The 15,291-nt window shown below is 64.9% G+C and overlaps 1 protein-coding gene across 12 annotated transcripts in view; it reads left to right on the top strand.

Annotated features, from left to right (window-relative positions):
* The window catches only part of FBRSL1 (fibrosin like 1), a 77,643-nt gene that overhangs the window by 17,357 nt on the left and 44,995 nt on the right, over positions 1 to 15,291 (top strand). For 10 of the 12 annotated variants that reach the window (XR_006608869.1, XM_045087669.1, XM_045087668.1 and 7 more), the window contains exons 3-4: positions 12,738 to 12,842; positions 14,887 to 14,922. Coding sequence is in view for 11 of the 12 variants with exons in the window: in XM_045087669.1 (XP_044943604.1) it covers positions 12,738 to 12,842; positions 14,887 to 14,922 (141 nt within the window). In the remaining variant the exon portion in view is untranslated. Of the gene's footprint in view, positions 1 to 311; positions 2,940 to 12,737; positions 12,843 to 14,886; positions 14,923 to 15,291 lie in introns of those variants that run through there. The other 2 variants (XM_045087676.1, XM_045087670.1) reach the window with 2 other exon arrangements.

Here is a 15,291-nt window from a genome sequence, read left to right on the forward strand (position 1 = left end):
GGGGGCATCCTTGCTGTCACCAGAGCCCAGCTGGGATCGGGTGGGGAGACTGGGACCAGGGGACACTCTCCCAGAGCGTGGGGCTCTCTCCCAGGTGCCGGCTCAGCCCTACACTGCTTTCCTCCTCAGGGACTCGCTGGTTTGCGCCTTCTTCTCAGAGAGGGGTTCTTCTTGGTGTTTCACACTCCACTTTCAGCTCCCTTGGGGATGGGACTGCTGGAGAGGGGGCAGCATGTCTCAGGGGCCCGGGCTGGTTGGGGGGTCTGCAGGCACACCTGCCCAGGTGGACACGTGCTCTTTCTTCCATGCAGGTGTGCTCCCCAGAAGGGGGGCCGCTCCCAGCCAACCACTGGGACCAGAACGGCCCGGCCCAGCACCAGCAGCAGCTCCAGCCCAGCCAGCCCCAGGGGTCACTCCCAGCCCCGTGTCAGCGCTGCCAGCCCCGTCGGGCTCTCCCGGACCCCGGGCAGCCCTGCCAGCCCCAGCGGCCACTCCCGGGTCAGCGCCGCTGGCCCCAGCGGTCACTTCTGGGCCCAAGACAGCCCTGCCAGCCCCGGCGGTCACTTCTGGGCCCAGGTCAGCCCTGCCGGCCCCAGCGGCTGCTTCCAGCCCCAGATCAGCACTGCCGGCCCCAGCAGTCACTCCTGGCTCAGCCTTGCCGGCCACGATGGGCGCTCCTAGGCCCTAGGCACCGCTGCCGGCGTCTGCGCTCCCTGCTGGCGCCGTGGCAACGCTGCCGGCCCCTGCGCTCCCTGCTGGCGCCGTGGCACCGCTGCCGGCCCCTGCGCTCCCTCCTGGCCCCATGTCCCCTCTGCCGGCCCCTGCGCTCCCTCCTGGCCCTCTGGCACCGCTGCTGGCCCGTGCGGTCGTGGGTGGCCCCCTGTCTTCGTGGCCAGCCCAGCAGGGCATCCTCAGGACAGCGGTGCCGGCCCCCACAGTCACTCCTCCTGCTGCGTCCACGCCGCCGGCCCACCAGCTCACTCTCAGGCCAGTGCTGCTGCCCCCGGCGGGCTCTCTTAGCCCCTTGCCAGCCCCGGAGGTCCCTCCTAGGCCAACCTAGCCGCCCCCAGGGGTCCCTGCTGGGCCTCAGTCAGCCCCAGCAATTAGTTGAAGCCCCAGAGCACCCTGGCCCCGCAAAACCTTCACTGCTGGGCCCTGGACAGCCGTGCCAACAAAAGCGGCCACTCATGGGCCCGGAACAGCCTCACCCGCCCAAGCGGCCACTCCTGGGCCCAGAACAGCCGTGCCGACGAAAGCGGCCCCTCCTGCGCCCAGAGCAGCCCTGCCAGCCCTTGCAGTCCCTTCTGGGCCCCAGCCAGCCCTGCAAACCCCAGCCGTTACTCCCCATCCCTGAGCGCCCTTCACTCCTGGGCCGGCCCGCCCCGCCCCGTCGGCCCCTCCTGGGGCCCCCGAGCCAGCCGCGGCGGCCGCTGCTGGACCTGGTTCGGGCCCGTCCGCCGCAGCTCTCACTCCTGGCGCTGGGCCGTCCCTGCAGGCTCCTGAGGTCACGACGGACTCGGTCCTCCACCCCTGCGGTGGCCCGCCAGGCCCCGTCTGTGAGTCCTGGAGCCTGAGTGATGCCCATTTCCTAGGCCTGGGTGTGGCCGTGCTGGGCGGACATGCTGCCGCACTGGCCAGAGGCCTTCTCCAGGCAGGCCGGGCTGTTTGCGGCTGGAAACTGTGGCTCAGCAGAGGCAGCCCCCGGCAGGGCTGCTGCCAGGGGGAGGCCCGCCTGCACCAGGAAGAGAGGACCCCCAGCATCTCCCCACCTCCCTGCCATGCCTGCCCCCGTCGTGCCCGCTACTTTGGGACGCGCACACTCCTAGGAGAGTGGACACGGCTGCCCCCAAGGGCTTGGGGTTGTCGGAGGGGTTCCTCAGTGTCTCGCTGTGCCTCATGAGTGCCCGTGTGTCCTTGTACGTCAGTCTGTGAACGCCTCCCCCCCGCCCTGTGTGATAGGCTACAAGTGTGTGTGTGTGTGTGTGTGTGAGTGTGTGCGTGCACATATGTGGGGTGTGTGTGTACGTGCTGTGGGGGTGTGCCAGCTGCAGGCCTTGCGCCCTGGGGCCCTGACCCATGTGGCCAGCGTGCATTCCGTGCTCTGAGGCAGAATGTGGGCCCCACTGGAGCCAGGCTGCAGGTCCTGCTCACCTCCCCTCTGGCAAAGGGCAGCGATGCATGTCCATCCCCAGTGTTCTGTGAATGCAGGGAGGGGACATGGGGGGCACTCGGGGCTGTCTGTGGCCACGTAGGAGCTGCTGGTGACAGGAGGGTGCCCCCCCAACTCCGCCTCCACCCCAGTGGCTAGGCACTGAAGCAGAGGCCTGTCTCCCTAGCTCTGGACCAGGAGGGTCAGGGCTGTTCTCAGAATGCCTCCTCCTGGCCTCCCACCCAGCCCACGCAGCTTCCTGGCTGTTGCCCCCCCCAGGACGTTCCCCGTCGGGACGGACCTCACACTACAGGGCTTTCTCTGCCCTCCGCCCATCCCACGCCTGAGCTCGGGGGTCACCCATTCCTCACCCCAGACCTCTGGCTCAGGGCAGTCCCACACTGGTGCTCCTGGAGTTCTGGGAATGAGGCAAGGCGTTCACTTCTGACCCTCCAGAGCAGGAGGGTCTCTGGGGGAGGGAGCAGCAGCTCCTGGGGTTTGCCCTGGCCAGGCTCCGGACACCCTTTGTGTGCCTAGTCTCTCTGAGCCGCGACGGCCACTCCAGTGCTGATCCCGATTATGGAGGCTGGGAGGCACACCCCCTCCATCCCATTTGCTCATGAGGACACTGGCTCTCCGGGGTCCCCACTGGCTGGGTGTGGGGGCCGCCCAGCACCCAAAGCAGGGCTTACGGGCATCTGGTCCTCACCCAGGGTCTCCCAGAAACGCGGGGCTTATTTTTCTGATTAAAGAAAATAAAAAGTGCCGTGCCATTATTTTTATGACCGCATCAGTGAGTGTGTGTCATACGTGAAGTGATTTATTCCGACAAGTGGTTTTCTACGCGTCTGGACCTGCCCCCTGATCGCTGCGTTCCCACTGAGCAGCAGGAGAGCAGCCTAGGGATGGGGCTGCCCAGGGAGGGGTGCGCAGCCTTGGCACGGCTCATGCTGTGTGCTGTGTGTTCAGGGGGGCCGTGCTCGCCACAGTCCCCCAGCAGACCGTCTCAGCAAGCCCCCACATCTCTGCCCTGTCCCTCGGAGCCACTGCTCAGGAAGGGGTCTCTTTCTAGGTGTCGCAGAAGGTGCCTCAGAATTGTCCCAGATTCCTGACACTCCCAGCGTCCCCTCCCTCCTGTTGACCTGAGGGGGGCAGTGTTGGGATCTCTGTCTTCTGGGTCCTGTGCAGGCTCGTGGGTGGGCAAGGCGGGTGCCAACGGGCACAGCTGCTGCCTTTCTAGGCCCTCCTGCTCTGGGAATGTGGCCCTGGCACGTGAGTGCCTAAGTGGGGGAAGCGGAGCTAGTAGAATGCTGGTCTGCGGGAGGGAGGGAGACCGAGTCCCCTGGGCTGGGCCCAACCCCTCCGATCTGGAACGGCTCCACTGTGAGTGAGCCCCACGGTGCCCTTGGGCCCCGCTCTTCCTTGCCTGCTTACTTGCTGAACCATCTGATCCCAGAGGGGTCCCCTGGAGCTCCTGCTACCCTTGGGTTCAAAGTGACAGGATCCTGAAGGGGAGGGCACTTTGGGGAGACACCCAAAGTTGCTGTTGGGAGACTAGACCAGGTGTGCCACGTCCTGGGGGGGCGGGGACGGGAGGGGGTTGCTGCCACCTTCTGCTGCAAGGAGATGAGGGTTTTGTGTGGCCAGATCTTGGAGGTTTCTGAGAGCATCTGGTGATACGGGTTTTTCTGTGTTTTTGGAGATTTTTGAAATGATGGTGGCTCCTTCCAATGTCATCAACCACCTTACTGGCTAAAGGACACGGCTGTGTGGGACCTGTGTGGCCTGGGGTAGAGGCTTGGGCCCTGGCAGCTCACGTGGCCCCAAGGCCAGAGGTGTGGGGGATGGTCCGCCCTGTGGTGGGTAGACTGGGGGAAGCTTGGCCGAAAGTTGGGCGTAGGTTGAGTCCATGGGGGCGCTGTGGGTCCGAGGGAGGCCCAGGGTTGCTCTAGGCGACTCCCTGTATGGAGACAGGAGCCTGGGTGCAGTGCTCTGTGGGGGTCTCCCTCCGAGCCCTACAGCCCGCCCCACGTAAGCCCCCTGCCTCCACCTCCCCATCTGCGATGGGGCCCTGAGGAGAACATGCCTGGCCCCTGCCAGGCCAGTGCGGAGCAAGGACAGTGCTGGTGGGTGTGGTTGTTTGCTGGGAGAAAGGAGACTTCCTACCAGGAAGGTAGGGTAGCCCCGGGAGCGCAGGGGTCCAGACACGGGGACAGACCTGGTGGGCCTCCCCCGGCGCTCTGCAGACACAGCCAGTCCAGCGTTCCTGGGAGGAGCTTGTCCGTGCCACGCACACAACCGAGCGTGTGCGCCTCTGCCGAGGGGCAGTGCTCCACGAGCAGGCTCAGGGCTCGGATGACTGCCGGGGTGACTGTCCTGCCCTCTCACGTGGAGGGCCCAGGGAGGAGGAGCCCCTGGACTGCCCCCTCACTCGCTGACCGAGGATACTACGAGCACCTCCGTGAACGGGCTGCTCCTGGCACGGAAGAGGCATCCTGGAACTCTGTTCTCACAGACGCTTAGCGTGTCACAGAGGCCGAGGTACATCCGGGCGACACCGCTGCCTGGCCCTCCCGGCCTGGCCCGAGGCTGCAGTGACCATATGGCCATGCAGCCTGCCCACACCAGGGGGCTTTAAGGGAGGCGGTGGCCACGTCCCACTGTCCGCTTTGCTTGGGGGGGGTTGGCAGGAACCCCACCCCAGGGCCAGGGTTGGGAGACCACCAGCCTCCCCGTGCAAACATTGTCTGAGCCTGCAGGTGCAGCTGAACGGTGGTGCTGCCGGGGGGTCATGGTGAGAGCCACACACAGCTGGGGACACTCGTGGCCATGCTGAAATTCAAGAACAGGAGGCAAAATTGGTATCAAACGTCCCACGTTCAAAGTGCTCTCTCGGGGACATTCCCCTCTCCGCAGAGCAAGTCTTAGGAACGTGCTGTGTCTCACTCTTCTCCACTCAGACCTACCCATTCATGGGCTCCGTAACGACGTGGCTGCTAGCCTGTGGCGTGTGGAGGGGCCACAGTGACCTGCCTCCACTGGTCTCTCCTCACTCGTGGCTCTTGCTGGCTGGCTCGTACCTCACGCTCAGCCAACCTGTGGCTTGAATCCCCGCCAGCCCGCAGAGCTGAGCGGGCCAGCCCCGAAGCTCCCCTCGGATGCCACAGCCCCAGCACCGAGCACGAACAGGCCGGAAGACGTGCGCTGGGAGAGCTGGCATCTGCCCAGATGATGGGCCGGAGACAGGCAGCCGCCTTTCCCTGCTCTCTGCCGCCATGTGAGGCTGGTCCTTGGCTTCCACCTTCTAAATGTCTCTCCGAGTGAGATCTCGTTAGAGAATAATTCTGAGGAAATGGCCATCAAAATTCATCGTCTGCGCTCACAGTCACACTCCAGTGTCCGTGCTGGAGGAGGACACAGGTCTGAGGCCGGTCACTGCCAGAAACTGGAGATGACGGACCAGAGGAAGGAATGAGGCCAACAAGAGTGGGCATTCCCGGACCGGGAAGCCCTGCAGACACGGCCAAGGCCAGGAGTTGTTTCTTTGAAGGCACCAGCTACACAGCCGCGGCTGGATGGGTGAAGAGTAAAGGTCCCCAGCGACCAGGGTCGCGCCGCAGGCGTCCGGACAGGCCTGGGCCGTCGCCGTGTGAGGGGGCAGGCTGCCGGCAGATCCACTCCGAGCCCACAGACTGAAACGAAGCAGACGCCTGGGTGGTCCCTTACCTGTGGAGGAAGTGAGCTCTGCGATGTGGCCGTGGCCGTGGCCGCACCCGCCAGCACCTCGGTCTGTGTCGCAGTGCCTGCCAGAGGCCGACCTCCTGCCACAGGCCCCAGGGGCTGGCCACACCCAGGACGCTTTCCGACCACGAGGAGGCGGCAGCTAGGTCGCCCTGCACTCACACCAGGCAGCTCCGCTCCCGCGGCCGATGCCCTTGTCCTTGAGGCTCCCCTGGCAGGCCGTGGTGGTGGCAGCCACTGGCCTCCCGGGCTCTGTCCCCTGCCATCTGCGGTGGCGAGGTTCCTCTGCAGAGCCCATTTGAGCATATCCTCCCCCTCTGCCCTCAGTAAAGTCCGATTCTTGGTGCCCTGAGTCCCCCTCCTGTCCTGGCATGTCTGCCTTCTGGCCGACTGACGACCCTGGAGGCTCGGCATCCGGCTCCTCCAGGCACCTCGCGCCGCGGGCAGCTGCGTTCGCTCACGGCCAGGCCGCACGACCCTGGGCCTGGCGGAGGCCGGTGCTGGGGGAGGCCGCTGGGGGGGCTGCCGTCCGTGCTGTCCATCAGATGGGGCGTCCGCAGTGTCTCCCATGCAGGCCCAGGCCCTGCGCGTGCGGGGTTCGTCCTTGCGGCTGCCCTAGTTCTCCCGCTCGTACCACAGGCATCTCTAGCCTCCGTGCCGGACCCTCTCATGTCCCCTGCTGGGCGGCCTCCCCAGCAGCAGGCTGGGTCTCAGGTGCTGGGGCAGGGCTGCTGCAAGCCCCGAGCTCCCACCCCAGACCCGGCGCTCACAGGAACCGAGTGGCGCGCCCTGCATGGCGGGTCGGGGCGGGGGGCTTCAGTGCAGGCGCTGTTGCAAGGGTGGAGGAGAGATGGGCTGTAGGGTGGCAGGCACCCGCCGCCCCCTAGGCCCCACCTGCCAGGTCATCGCAGCCCGGCCCCGGAGGGAAGCACTCAGCGTCCAGTATGAGCTTCGGGTCACTGCTCGTCTGGGCCCGGGATGCAGCAGGGTACAGGACAGAGACAGTCCCTGCCTTCACAAAGTTTAGAGAACGGTGGGGAAGACAGGTGTGCAACGGGTGTTGGGATTTCGAGGTACCCACGGGCGGGCCTACAATGGGAGAAGCTCCCATAGATGAGGGCTCAGGGAGCCTCTCCCAGCATGCGCAGGGACAAGCCCCTGGCACTCTGGTGGGGGGGCAAGCGCCTGGCATTCCTGGGGGTGGTGGCCGAGAACCTGGCACTCCGGTGAGGGACGAGCGCTTGGCACTCCAGTGGGGGGAACGGCCGAGCACCTGGCACTCCCGGGGGAGGGCAAGCGCCTGGCTTTCCCAAGGGTGGGGGCACTGGACAGGCGCCACTGGGGGTCGTCAGCAGTGCAGGGCGTGAGCTGGTGGATGTTTTTAAGAACTTGTGCTGGTGGCCGACAGACAGGCCAGCCGCTCCGTGTGGGCAGCCGCCGAGCAGGAGACTTCTGCTGTACAAGAAGCTTCTTGGTGGCTTAAATCAGGTCATTAGCTTCTAGAAAGATGGGGACATCTCCCGAGCAGGTGACGGAGGCTGGATGGAGCCCAGAGGGCCCCGCACCAGCCCACTCCGATAGAGTTCTGGGGGCCGGACAAGGCGGCTCGTCTTGTTCCGTTAGCAAGGGGGGCCACATCCAAGCACAGACCGGGACCTCCCACAGCTTGTGTCCCCTGGAGCCTGCTGGCCATGCAGCTGCTTGGGTAGTGGCCTCAATGGCATCCCCTATCAGCTGCGGTGCTTCGTGCATCTGTCCGTCATCCTCCCAGCCGTCATCCGCCCAGCAACCTGTATGAGTCTCCTGAAGAGCAGGGACGGCCAGCCTTGGAGGGCTGCGGTCTGCGCCTGGGTGCTGGGTTGTCGTGGGAATGCTCACACTGCCTGAGCCCCCTTCACGGTGCCAGACCGCAGTCAGGGACCGGCTTTTCACATGATGCTGGAGACAGACACACCGACACGTGATCCTATGTCACGTTCAGAGGGACACTTGGGGCCCTGGGATCCTGGTCGATGTAGGAGTGGACAGAGGGTTGGGAAGGATTATCTGGAAGAAGCGGGGTCAAGCTTGTAACTCGAGTAGGTGTCAGCCAGCCCAGGGGAGTGGGAGCACCAGGCTCCCCCTGCAGCTGGTTGCACTGGGGCACGCGCCCGGGAATCTCAGCAGCACTGCCCCGCTTCACCGGCGGACCTGCCATCAGTCGGGGGACACCAGCCTGAGAACACCCAAGCTCAGCCATACCCATTTCTCACATTCTAGGAGGGGTGTTGGGGCAGGGGGGCTTTGTCCCACACTCCAGTGCTCACCGGCTCCTGCCTGCCCAAGGGGGTTTGCACTGTCTGCGTGAAGGGCCCCTCCCTGAGCGGGCCTTGCTCTGTGGCCTTGCCCGAAGCCCTGGTGCTCCCTGCCGCAGCCTCTGCCAGGTTCACTGTAGAACCGGGACCTAGAGCACAGGCCTCTGCCAGTCATGGGTTCGGGCGCTGGGGCTTAGAGGGCGGACGCACGGAACAGAACACAGCAATCATATGTCACACTCTCTGCGGTTACGTGCCGTGGGGAGGGCGGCCGTCACACATGCCGCCTGGGATGGGGTGCAGTTTCTGCGGGGTCAGGAGGCCCCACTGAGCCCCAGGGAACTGGGCACCTGTTGCTGGTGGGAAGAGCAAGTAGTAGGGGACCACCAGGCCTGGAGACGCTTCCTGGCAGAGCTGTAGGTTGACGGCCCTGGCCTGGGACGCCGACGCCCAGGGAGTGAGGGGCGTACCGGGCATGGGCCGCCCTGTCTGCCCCGGGACAGCTCCTGGGCCCTTTCTTAGCAGCATCCTCCGGACTGGCCACCCAGTCCCCGCAGCGCCAACACCTCCCACCCCCGTGGCCTGATTACCAAGTGGAAGCACACGTTGCCCGTCTGGGCTGGTGTGCTGGGCGGCCGGCCTGGGAGGTAGATGCTTTCTTCTGGGATGTGCAGTGTGGCCTGGCCTGGAGTGCCCTGCTGTGAGGAGCTCAGGGAAGGACGGCTGTCTTGGGAGGGGGTTCTTCATGGGTGTGTTGCCATGGCCTCAGTGTTCCTGCCAGAGAGCTCAGAGCCCCAGGGTGCTCCTGGTAGGCCCCAGTCGGAGAGTAGCGTCCCTCACCCCATAGAGCCCACAGTCTGACGGCAGTGCTCGGTCCTCCTAGTCTAAGGGAATTCTATCCCCACCTTTCTGAGCACCAGGACCGGACCCTGCCAGATGGAGGCAGTGCCGTACTTCTCCGGATCTCTCAGTCCGAAGGTGAAGTCCCGGCACCCGCCCCCCCAGCCCAAGTCTGAGAGCTGCCTTGCAGGAGCCGACTGTGACAAGAATTTACACGCCAGCGTTCAGACTGTTGGCAGCCGAGCCCAGCTGTGGTGTGTTTACACCGCAGAAGCTATGTGTGCTCCATTTGAGGGCTCCCACTCCCGCATCTGTCTCCGCGGGGCCATTCTCCACTCTTCTGTTGGCCTTCTGACTCGCCTGCACACCTTTCTCTCGGAAGCCCTGGCAGCCCTGTCTTCTTCCCTCTGCTGTCGTCCTGGTACTTGTGGCTGTCTGCCAACCACGTGCCTGTCTCTTCTTCGTAGGCTTCAGGAGGATGGGAATGTGTGTCTGTTGTGTTTGCTGCCCAGAACAGAGCCAGTCCGTAGGCACCCTGTAAGCATTGGGTGGGTGGGCCGGTGGGCCGGTGGATGGGTAGATGGACGGACAGGGGGACGAGTGGGCGGATGGACATGTGGGAGGGTAGCTAGACGGGCGGCTGGAGGGACAGACAGATGGGTAAGTGGGTGGTGGGGGGGATGGTTGGGTGAGTGAGGAGGCAGGTAGGTGGATGGGTGTGTAGAAGGGTAGAGAGATGGAGGGGTGCATGGGTGGAGCTGGATGAGTGGATGGACCACAAGGCCCAGTGGTGGGCACAGGGGCTCCCGCCTCCCAGGGCAATCAGGGCACCCTCTGGCCCTGGACATGGACTTGAAGGCCCCAGCGACTCCGGTCTCATCTCTCGGGCTGCAGCCGGCAGCAGAGGTGCCGTCTCTGATCCCACCCCTGGCTTAGCTGGCCAGCAATATTTCTGAGCAGCTAGGGGAGCAGATGGGGCTACTGGGCAGCCAAACCCCAGCTTGAGCTGTTTGGGGTTGTGGCCCGCGGACAGAAGTAGGTGACCAGCCAGCCCATTATGCCTGGGATTGGCGTAGTGCCCAAGATGCAGGACTCAGTTTTATAGGACTTTCTGGGAAATGGGGCTTTCAGAGCCAAAACTGGCCCCGTGAGAAAGGGTGACAGACCCCAGCCTGCCCCACCTGCAGGGCACTGCTGAGGGGTCGGTCTGAGGCTTCCTTTCTGGGGCCCGGCTCAGAGAGGAGACCGGCTGCTTATGTGCGTCCGGGGAATGTGGTGCCCTCCCCCTTCCAGTTGAGCCGTGTGAGGTCGTCGTGTAGTCCCTCTGTCTCCTCTCCTCTTACCGGGTAAACTTGTTCAGTCAACAGTCTTCCCCACAGTGCACGCTAGTCTGCACTGGTCCTTCCCTGGACCTGTGGTTTCTCTGGGTCTAGCTTTTCTCTCCTGGGACAGGGACCCTGCCCTGGGCTCAGGCTGAGCTTCTGTCCCCCAGCAGTGACTGTGTGGAGCTCTTGAGGGTGAGGACTAATGGTCACAGACATAATCTCCACCGGAGCTGCAGCAGAATCTCCCAGAGGGCCTGCTGACACAGGGTTTGAGCTTCAAATTCAGCAAGCCTGGGGTGGGTTCGTGTCCTGAACAAGTCCCCGGGTGCTGCTGCTGCAGCCGGCCCAGCGACCCTGCTTTGAGAAGCACTGGACTGTAGCTCTCGGTTTCTTAGGCTTCCCCCAGCGAGGCAGGAAGGAAGGTCCCCCATGCCCCAGTTTTCTCCACTTTGGGGAAGGGTTGTTGTGGGGTCCGGAGCTGGGGGAGCCCGCAGGTAACAACAGTGACACCTGGTGGCTTCTTGGGGCTGGCCCAGGGCTCAGGCAGACAGAACCACATCACACACACGTGCACACACGGGGTCACACGCACACCTAAGCATGCACACACGCATTGCAGCACACCCGCACACACATGCGTGCACACACACAGCGCCACACGCACGCACACACTGCGTCACACGCACCCACGTGCGTGCACACGCACCCGCTGCAGCAGACACGCGTGCACACACAGTCGCACGCACATATGCACGCACGCACGCGTGCACACGTACACACACTGCAGCCCACGCGCACATCCCGTCACATGTGAGGGACTTGGTGGCCTCCCATTTTACAGGTGAGGAAGCTGAGACTTGGAGAGTCAGGAGAGGCCGCACTGGTCAGGGTCTGTACATGGAGTGCCCAACCAAGTAGGAAGGAGCACAGGAGGCAGGGGTCCCCAAGGCCCTGGATGTGGGGCCAGGACCCTGCCCCTAGCCTGCCTTGGAGAAGGAGGGTGGCGCGGAGACCTGGGCTCTCCTGGAGCCCTAGCACCCGGGACCTTGGACTGGGGATTGTGGGCCCTGGTTCCGTCTTGTCATTTATACTCTGCTGGCCGACAACCCAGGGCCCATGGCTTTGGGGGCTGTACCCCCATCTTGGGACCTTGGGACCTCTCTGAGGGCTGCCTCGAGAGAGGCTTCTGGCTGAGCCTGCCGTGACATGCACAGGAGCAGGGACCCAGGTCCGCAGGGTGTTTCCCAGGACTAGGAATGTTCTAGATCGTAGCCATTGTGCCTTGCAGACCCGTCTTGACCTTTGGCCCGGTCAGGATCTCCAGGCTGGAGGGTGTTTGAGACAAAAGGGCTGGACGTGGAGGACTGGCTGGAGGCTCCGGACCCGGTCAGACCTCACTGACCCTGGGCATGGGGTGCGTTCTGCGCACTCCTGCACCCGCTGAGCTAGGAGGCTTGGGGACAAAGAGGAGGGCAGGACACCTATACCCCTCGCGGTGTCCCCACACTGGTGAGGGGTCAGTGGCCACTTGGGTCTGCTCCACGGAAGGGGCCAGGCACACTGACGGGGTGTGGATGGTCCGCAGATGTCCCACACGCTGACAGAGAGGACACAGCTGCGGGATCTGTGGGAACTGTGGGAATTGGGAAGCTGGGCGGTCAGGAGGTGGTGGAACCCTGGACAGAGAGTGGGAGAGCCCAGGACACCTGGGCCACGTGGTTGGGAGTGGTGACTGCAGTTATGTCCCAGTGAAAAGGAAAAAAGAAGCGGGAATTTTGGGTTCACCTAACTTTATGGGCTTGGTTTGGCCGCCTGTAAAGTGGGCACAAGTGTCCGATCTCTTACGGGCTGCTGCGTGAGAGGGGGTGGGGCGCTGGCCGGCATACACCGGAGCAGCAGCCGTGCTTCTAGACGCAGAGCCAAGGCACAGAGAGGTCTAGCGGTGGCCCGGGGTCACACAGTGGGAAGTGGGCGGTCCACACCGGTCTGCGCACACCTGGGACCATGGTGGTGTGGGTGCTGCAGGGGTGGGTGAGCGGCCACCAGCCTGTCCTGGAAGCCTGGTGTCCGGCTCCCTGGTGCAGTGAGATGAGGCGGGGCGGCCCACCTGCTCCGGCTCCAGGAAACCAGGGCAGAGCTCACAGCGGCATTATGTCATTGTGTGTCGTCTGCTCTTCTGGGTGTTTCTGCTCCGAGTGGTAAATGGTCAGCTCTGCAGAGCCTTGCCCCGCTGCCCTCGCTCTGGGTCGTGGCCTGGGGCTCAGTGTGGGTGAGCAGGGCAGGGCAGGGCAGGGGTGAGGAGCCTGACCCTGGCCGGGCCCCCGCCCTGCCCCCACAGGCAGAGGGCTTGGGTCTGTGTTTGCTGAGCCTGCCTCTCCCTGTCCCCAGATGAAGGTCACCGCGTCCAGAGGGGGCGACCGCCACAGTGGGGACGACAGCCTCCACGAAGCCACCAGCTCCCGGACGAGCAGTTCTCGGGACCAGCTCAGTGACGTGAGTGCCCCAGCTGCTTTGCTCAGCCAAACACTCCTGCGTCTCTCGGGTGCCCGTCGCCGGCCCCCCGCCCCCGCAGACACCGCGGGCCCAGGCTTAGCACCTGAGACTCACTGGGGGCTTTGCCTTTGCAATTAGCATTTTGCCTTCATTAAAACATGATTTTTCGGTAATCAGGACTTCCGCACTAGGAGGGGTTTAAGTGGGGAACCCGGAAGAGGCCCCAGCAGGACCCATGGGGAGGCCCTTGTCCAGCAGGGAGCCTGCCCTCACCCATGGGTGCTGCTGGTAGGGCAGTGGGCGGGGAGCCAGGGCCGTGGTGGGAACAGCGGTGAGCAGTGCTTCTGGCCTGGTGGGCGGGCCTGCTGCGGCCTCTGGGAGCAAGAGCGTTCTGGTCTGGGGACAGACAGTGCCCCAGAGGGCAGCCCCCCACTCCCCAGCCTCGATGACTGGGACAGCACGGGGAGGATTGCACTTGGGATGTGGCCCGCCGTAGGCATGTTGGGTGCCCTCCAGGGCCCCTGGCTCTCCCTGGCCACAGCCACTTGGAGGAGGGGGTAGGTGGGCACAGCAGGGGATTAGGATGGAGACCGGGGTGAGGGGTCCCAGGAGGGAGTGCCTCGGGGTGTTGGGGGGCCCAAGAGGCTTTTGTCTTCCTAACCCCCTGCTGTAGAAGCAGGGAGGCTGGGGGCTGGGTTTCTGGATGATTGAATGGAGGGAGCATCTCTCATTATCATCTCAATAGGGGCCTGGGGGCGCGGTCGGTGCCCTCCCCCTCCCCCCCCCCCCCCCCCCCCCCGCCCCGGAGGAGGGCTAATTGCCTGGCCCGAGCTTGCTGCCACAGGATGGGAAAATGGGCTGGTAATTGTCTGGGGCCGTGGGGCTGCCCTACTTCGGACGCTAATTGCCGGTGGGACGCATGAAGATGGATTCTGAGCACATCAGGGACAGCCCTGAGGGCGCACACTTGGAGAGCAGTTACAGCACCCCCCTGCCCCCCCCTGCCCCCGCCGGCAGGGCTTAACAGTGGGCTTCCCAGCCCCGCCAGCCCGCCCGCCAGCATCTGCCTGGGGACGGAAGGGTCCCAGAGCCCCAGCCGAGGCTGGATGGGGTACCGTGTACAGAGCAGAGAATTCCAGACGGCAGTGGGGGACCCTCCCCTACACACACCCCGTGGTCACCCACCGTCCTGGAGGAATCTGCAGCCAGACCACCATTCCCCCCAGCAGGCTCCAGACCCTGGTCCGCAGGCCCTGGACGAGTCTGCGATGGCCCGAGGAGCACTTGCTCGTCACTCACCCTACGCTGCGCCCCGCATCTACCTGCCCCCTCCTGTTTCCCCCAGCCCCCACAGCAGAATGCCCTTCCTCACGCAGCCTCCCGCAGGGCCCAGCTCCTGTTTCTCCTGGCACCAGAGAGCGCTCCACCAAGTGCTGTTGGGGCTTCCTCAAGGGACCTCCAGTGGCCACAGTGTGCCCTGCCATCTTATTTCCAGGGCCCCGAGGTTACCCATCCAGCTCCCCTTCCAAGAAGCCTGCCCTCCGCCCCTGTACCCCCACAACCCTGGGAGGCCGGGAGGCTGGAGGCTGCTGGGTAGGTCGGGGACAGCCCCCCCCCCCCCCCGGGCACAGAGGAGTGGGCCCGCCTCCCCTGCGTTCCCGTGGCTGGTGGAACCATGTGTGGAAAGGTGGGACCTGGCTCCGCGAGGGGCCGAGATGGACCTGGGGGCTGAGCCCCTCTCTGAGGCAACATAGCCCCTTCGCCCTCCTCTCGGTTGGGCTCGCTCTGCTGGGCTGGACCACGTCTCCGGAGTCTCTCGGGGGAGGTTCCAAACGTGGGTCCCCAGGCACAGGTGGGAGGCTGCTGGGGCTCTGGGCCGCTGTGCTGTACCCTCCCTTGCGGCTTCTGTCCCAGGTCCCAGCCTCGTGCCCCCCACTCCGGTGACCCAGCAGCAGCCCCGGGCCTGGGCCAAGGGGGTGGTCCTCAGAGGAGGGGCCGCCCGGGGGAGCTGTGACTGTCCTGACTGTGCTTCCTTCCCCCGCAGAGCTCCGCGCAGGCGGTGTCGGGCAGAGGCTACTCGGTAAGTCTGCCGCCCCCTCCACTGCGGGCTGGACCCACACATGCCCCTTGCCGCCGCCGCAGCCCCCAGCCGTCTTCAGCGTGTGGTCCCTGCCCCAGCAGCGGGGCTGGGGTGGAGGCCAGCTGGGGCGGAGGCCTGCGGAGACCAGCTGGGAGCATCGCTCAGGGTCTCGCCCCGAGAGAGAACAGTCGGCCCTTGTTGTCTGACTTCCTGAGGACCAGGGGTAGGGAGATGCTCTACCCCAGGTCCTGCCAGGAGGCACTTGGAGTGAAGGGTCCCGGGCACCGAGCAGCAACCCCCCACCCCAGGGACTTGACCCCTCCCACGCCGCGCTCCATGCTCCGCGCTCGGCCTGGGCTCAGGTGTGAG

The sequence above is a fragment of the Mustela putorius genome, unplaced genomic scaffold (assembly GCF_011764305.1).
Source record: "Mustela putorius furo isolate JIRA1106 unplaced genomic scaffold, ASM1176430v1.1 tig00001433_pilon_pilon_pilon, whole genome shotgun sequence".
In the NCBI taxonomy this organism is placed as follows: Eukaryota; Metazoa; Chordata; class Mammalia; order Carnivora; family Mustelidae; genus Mustela; species Mustela putorius.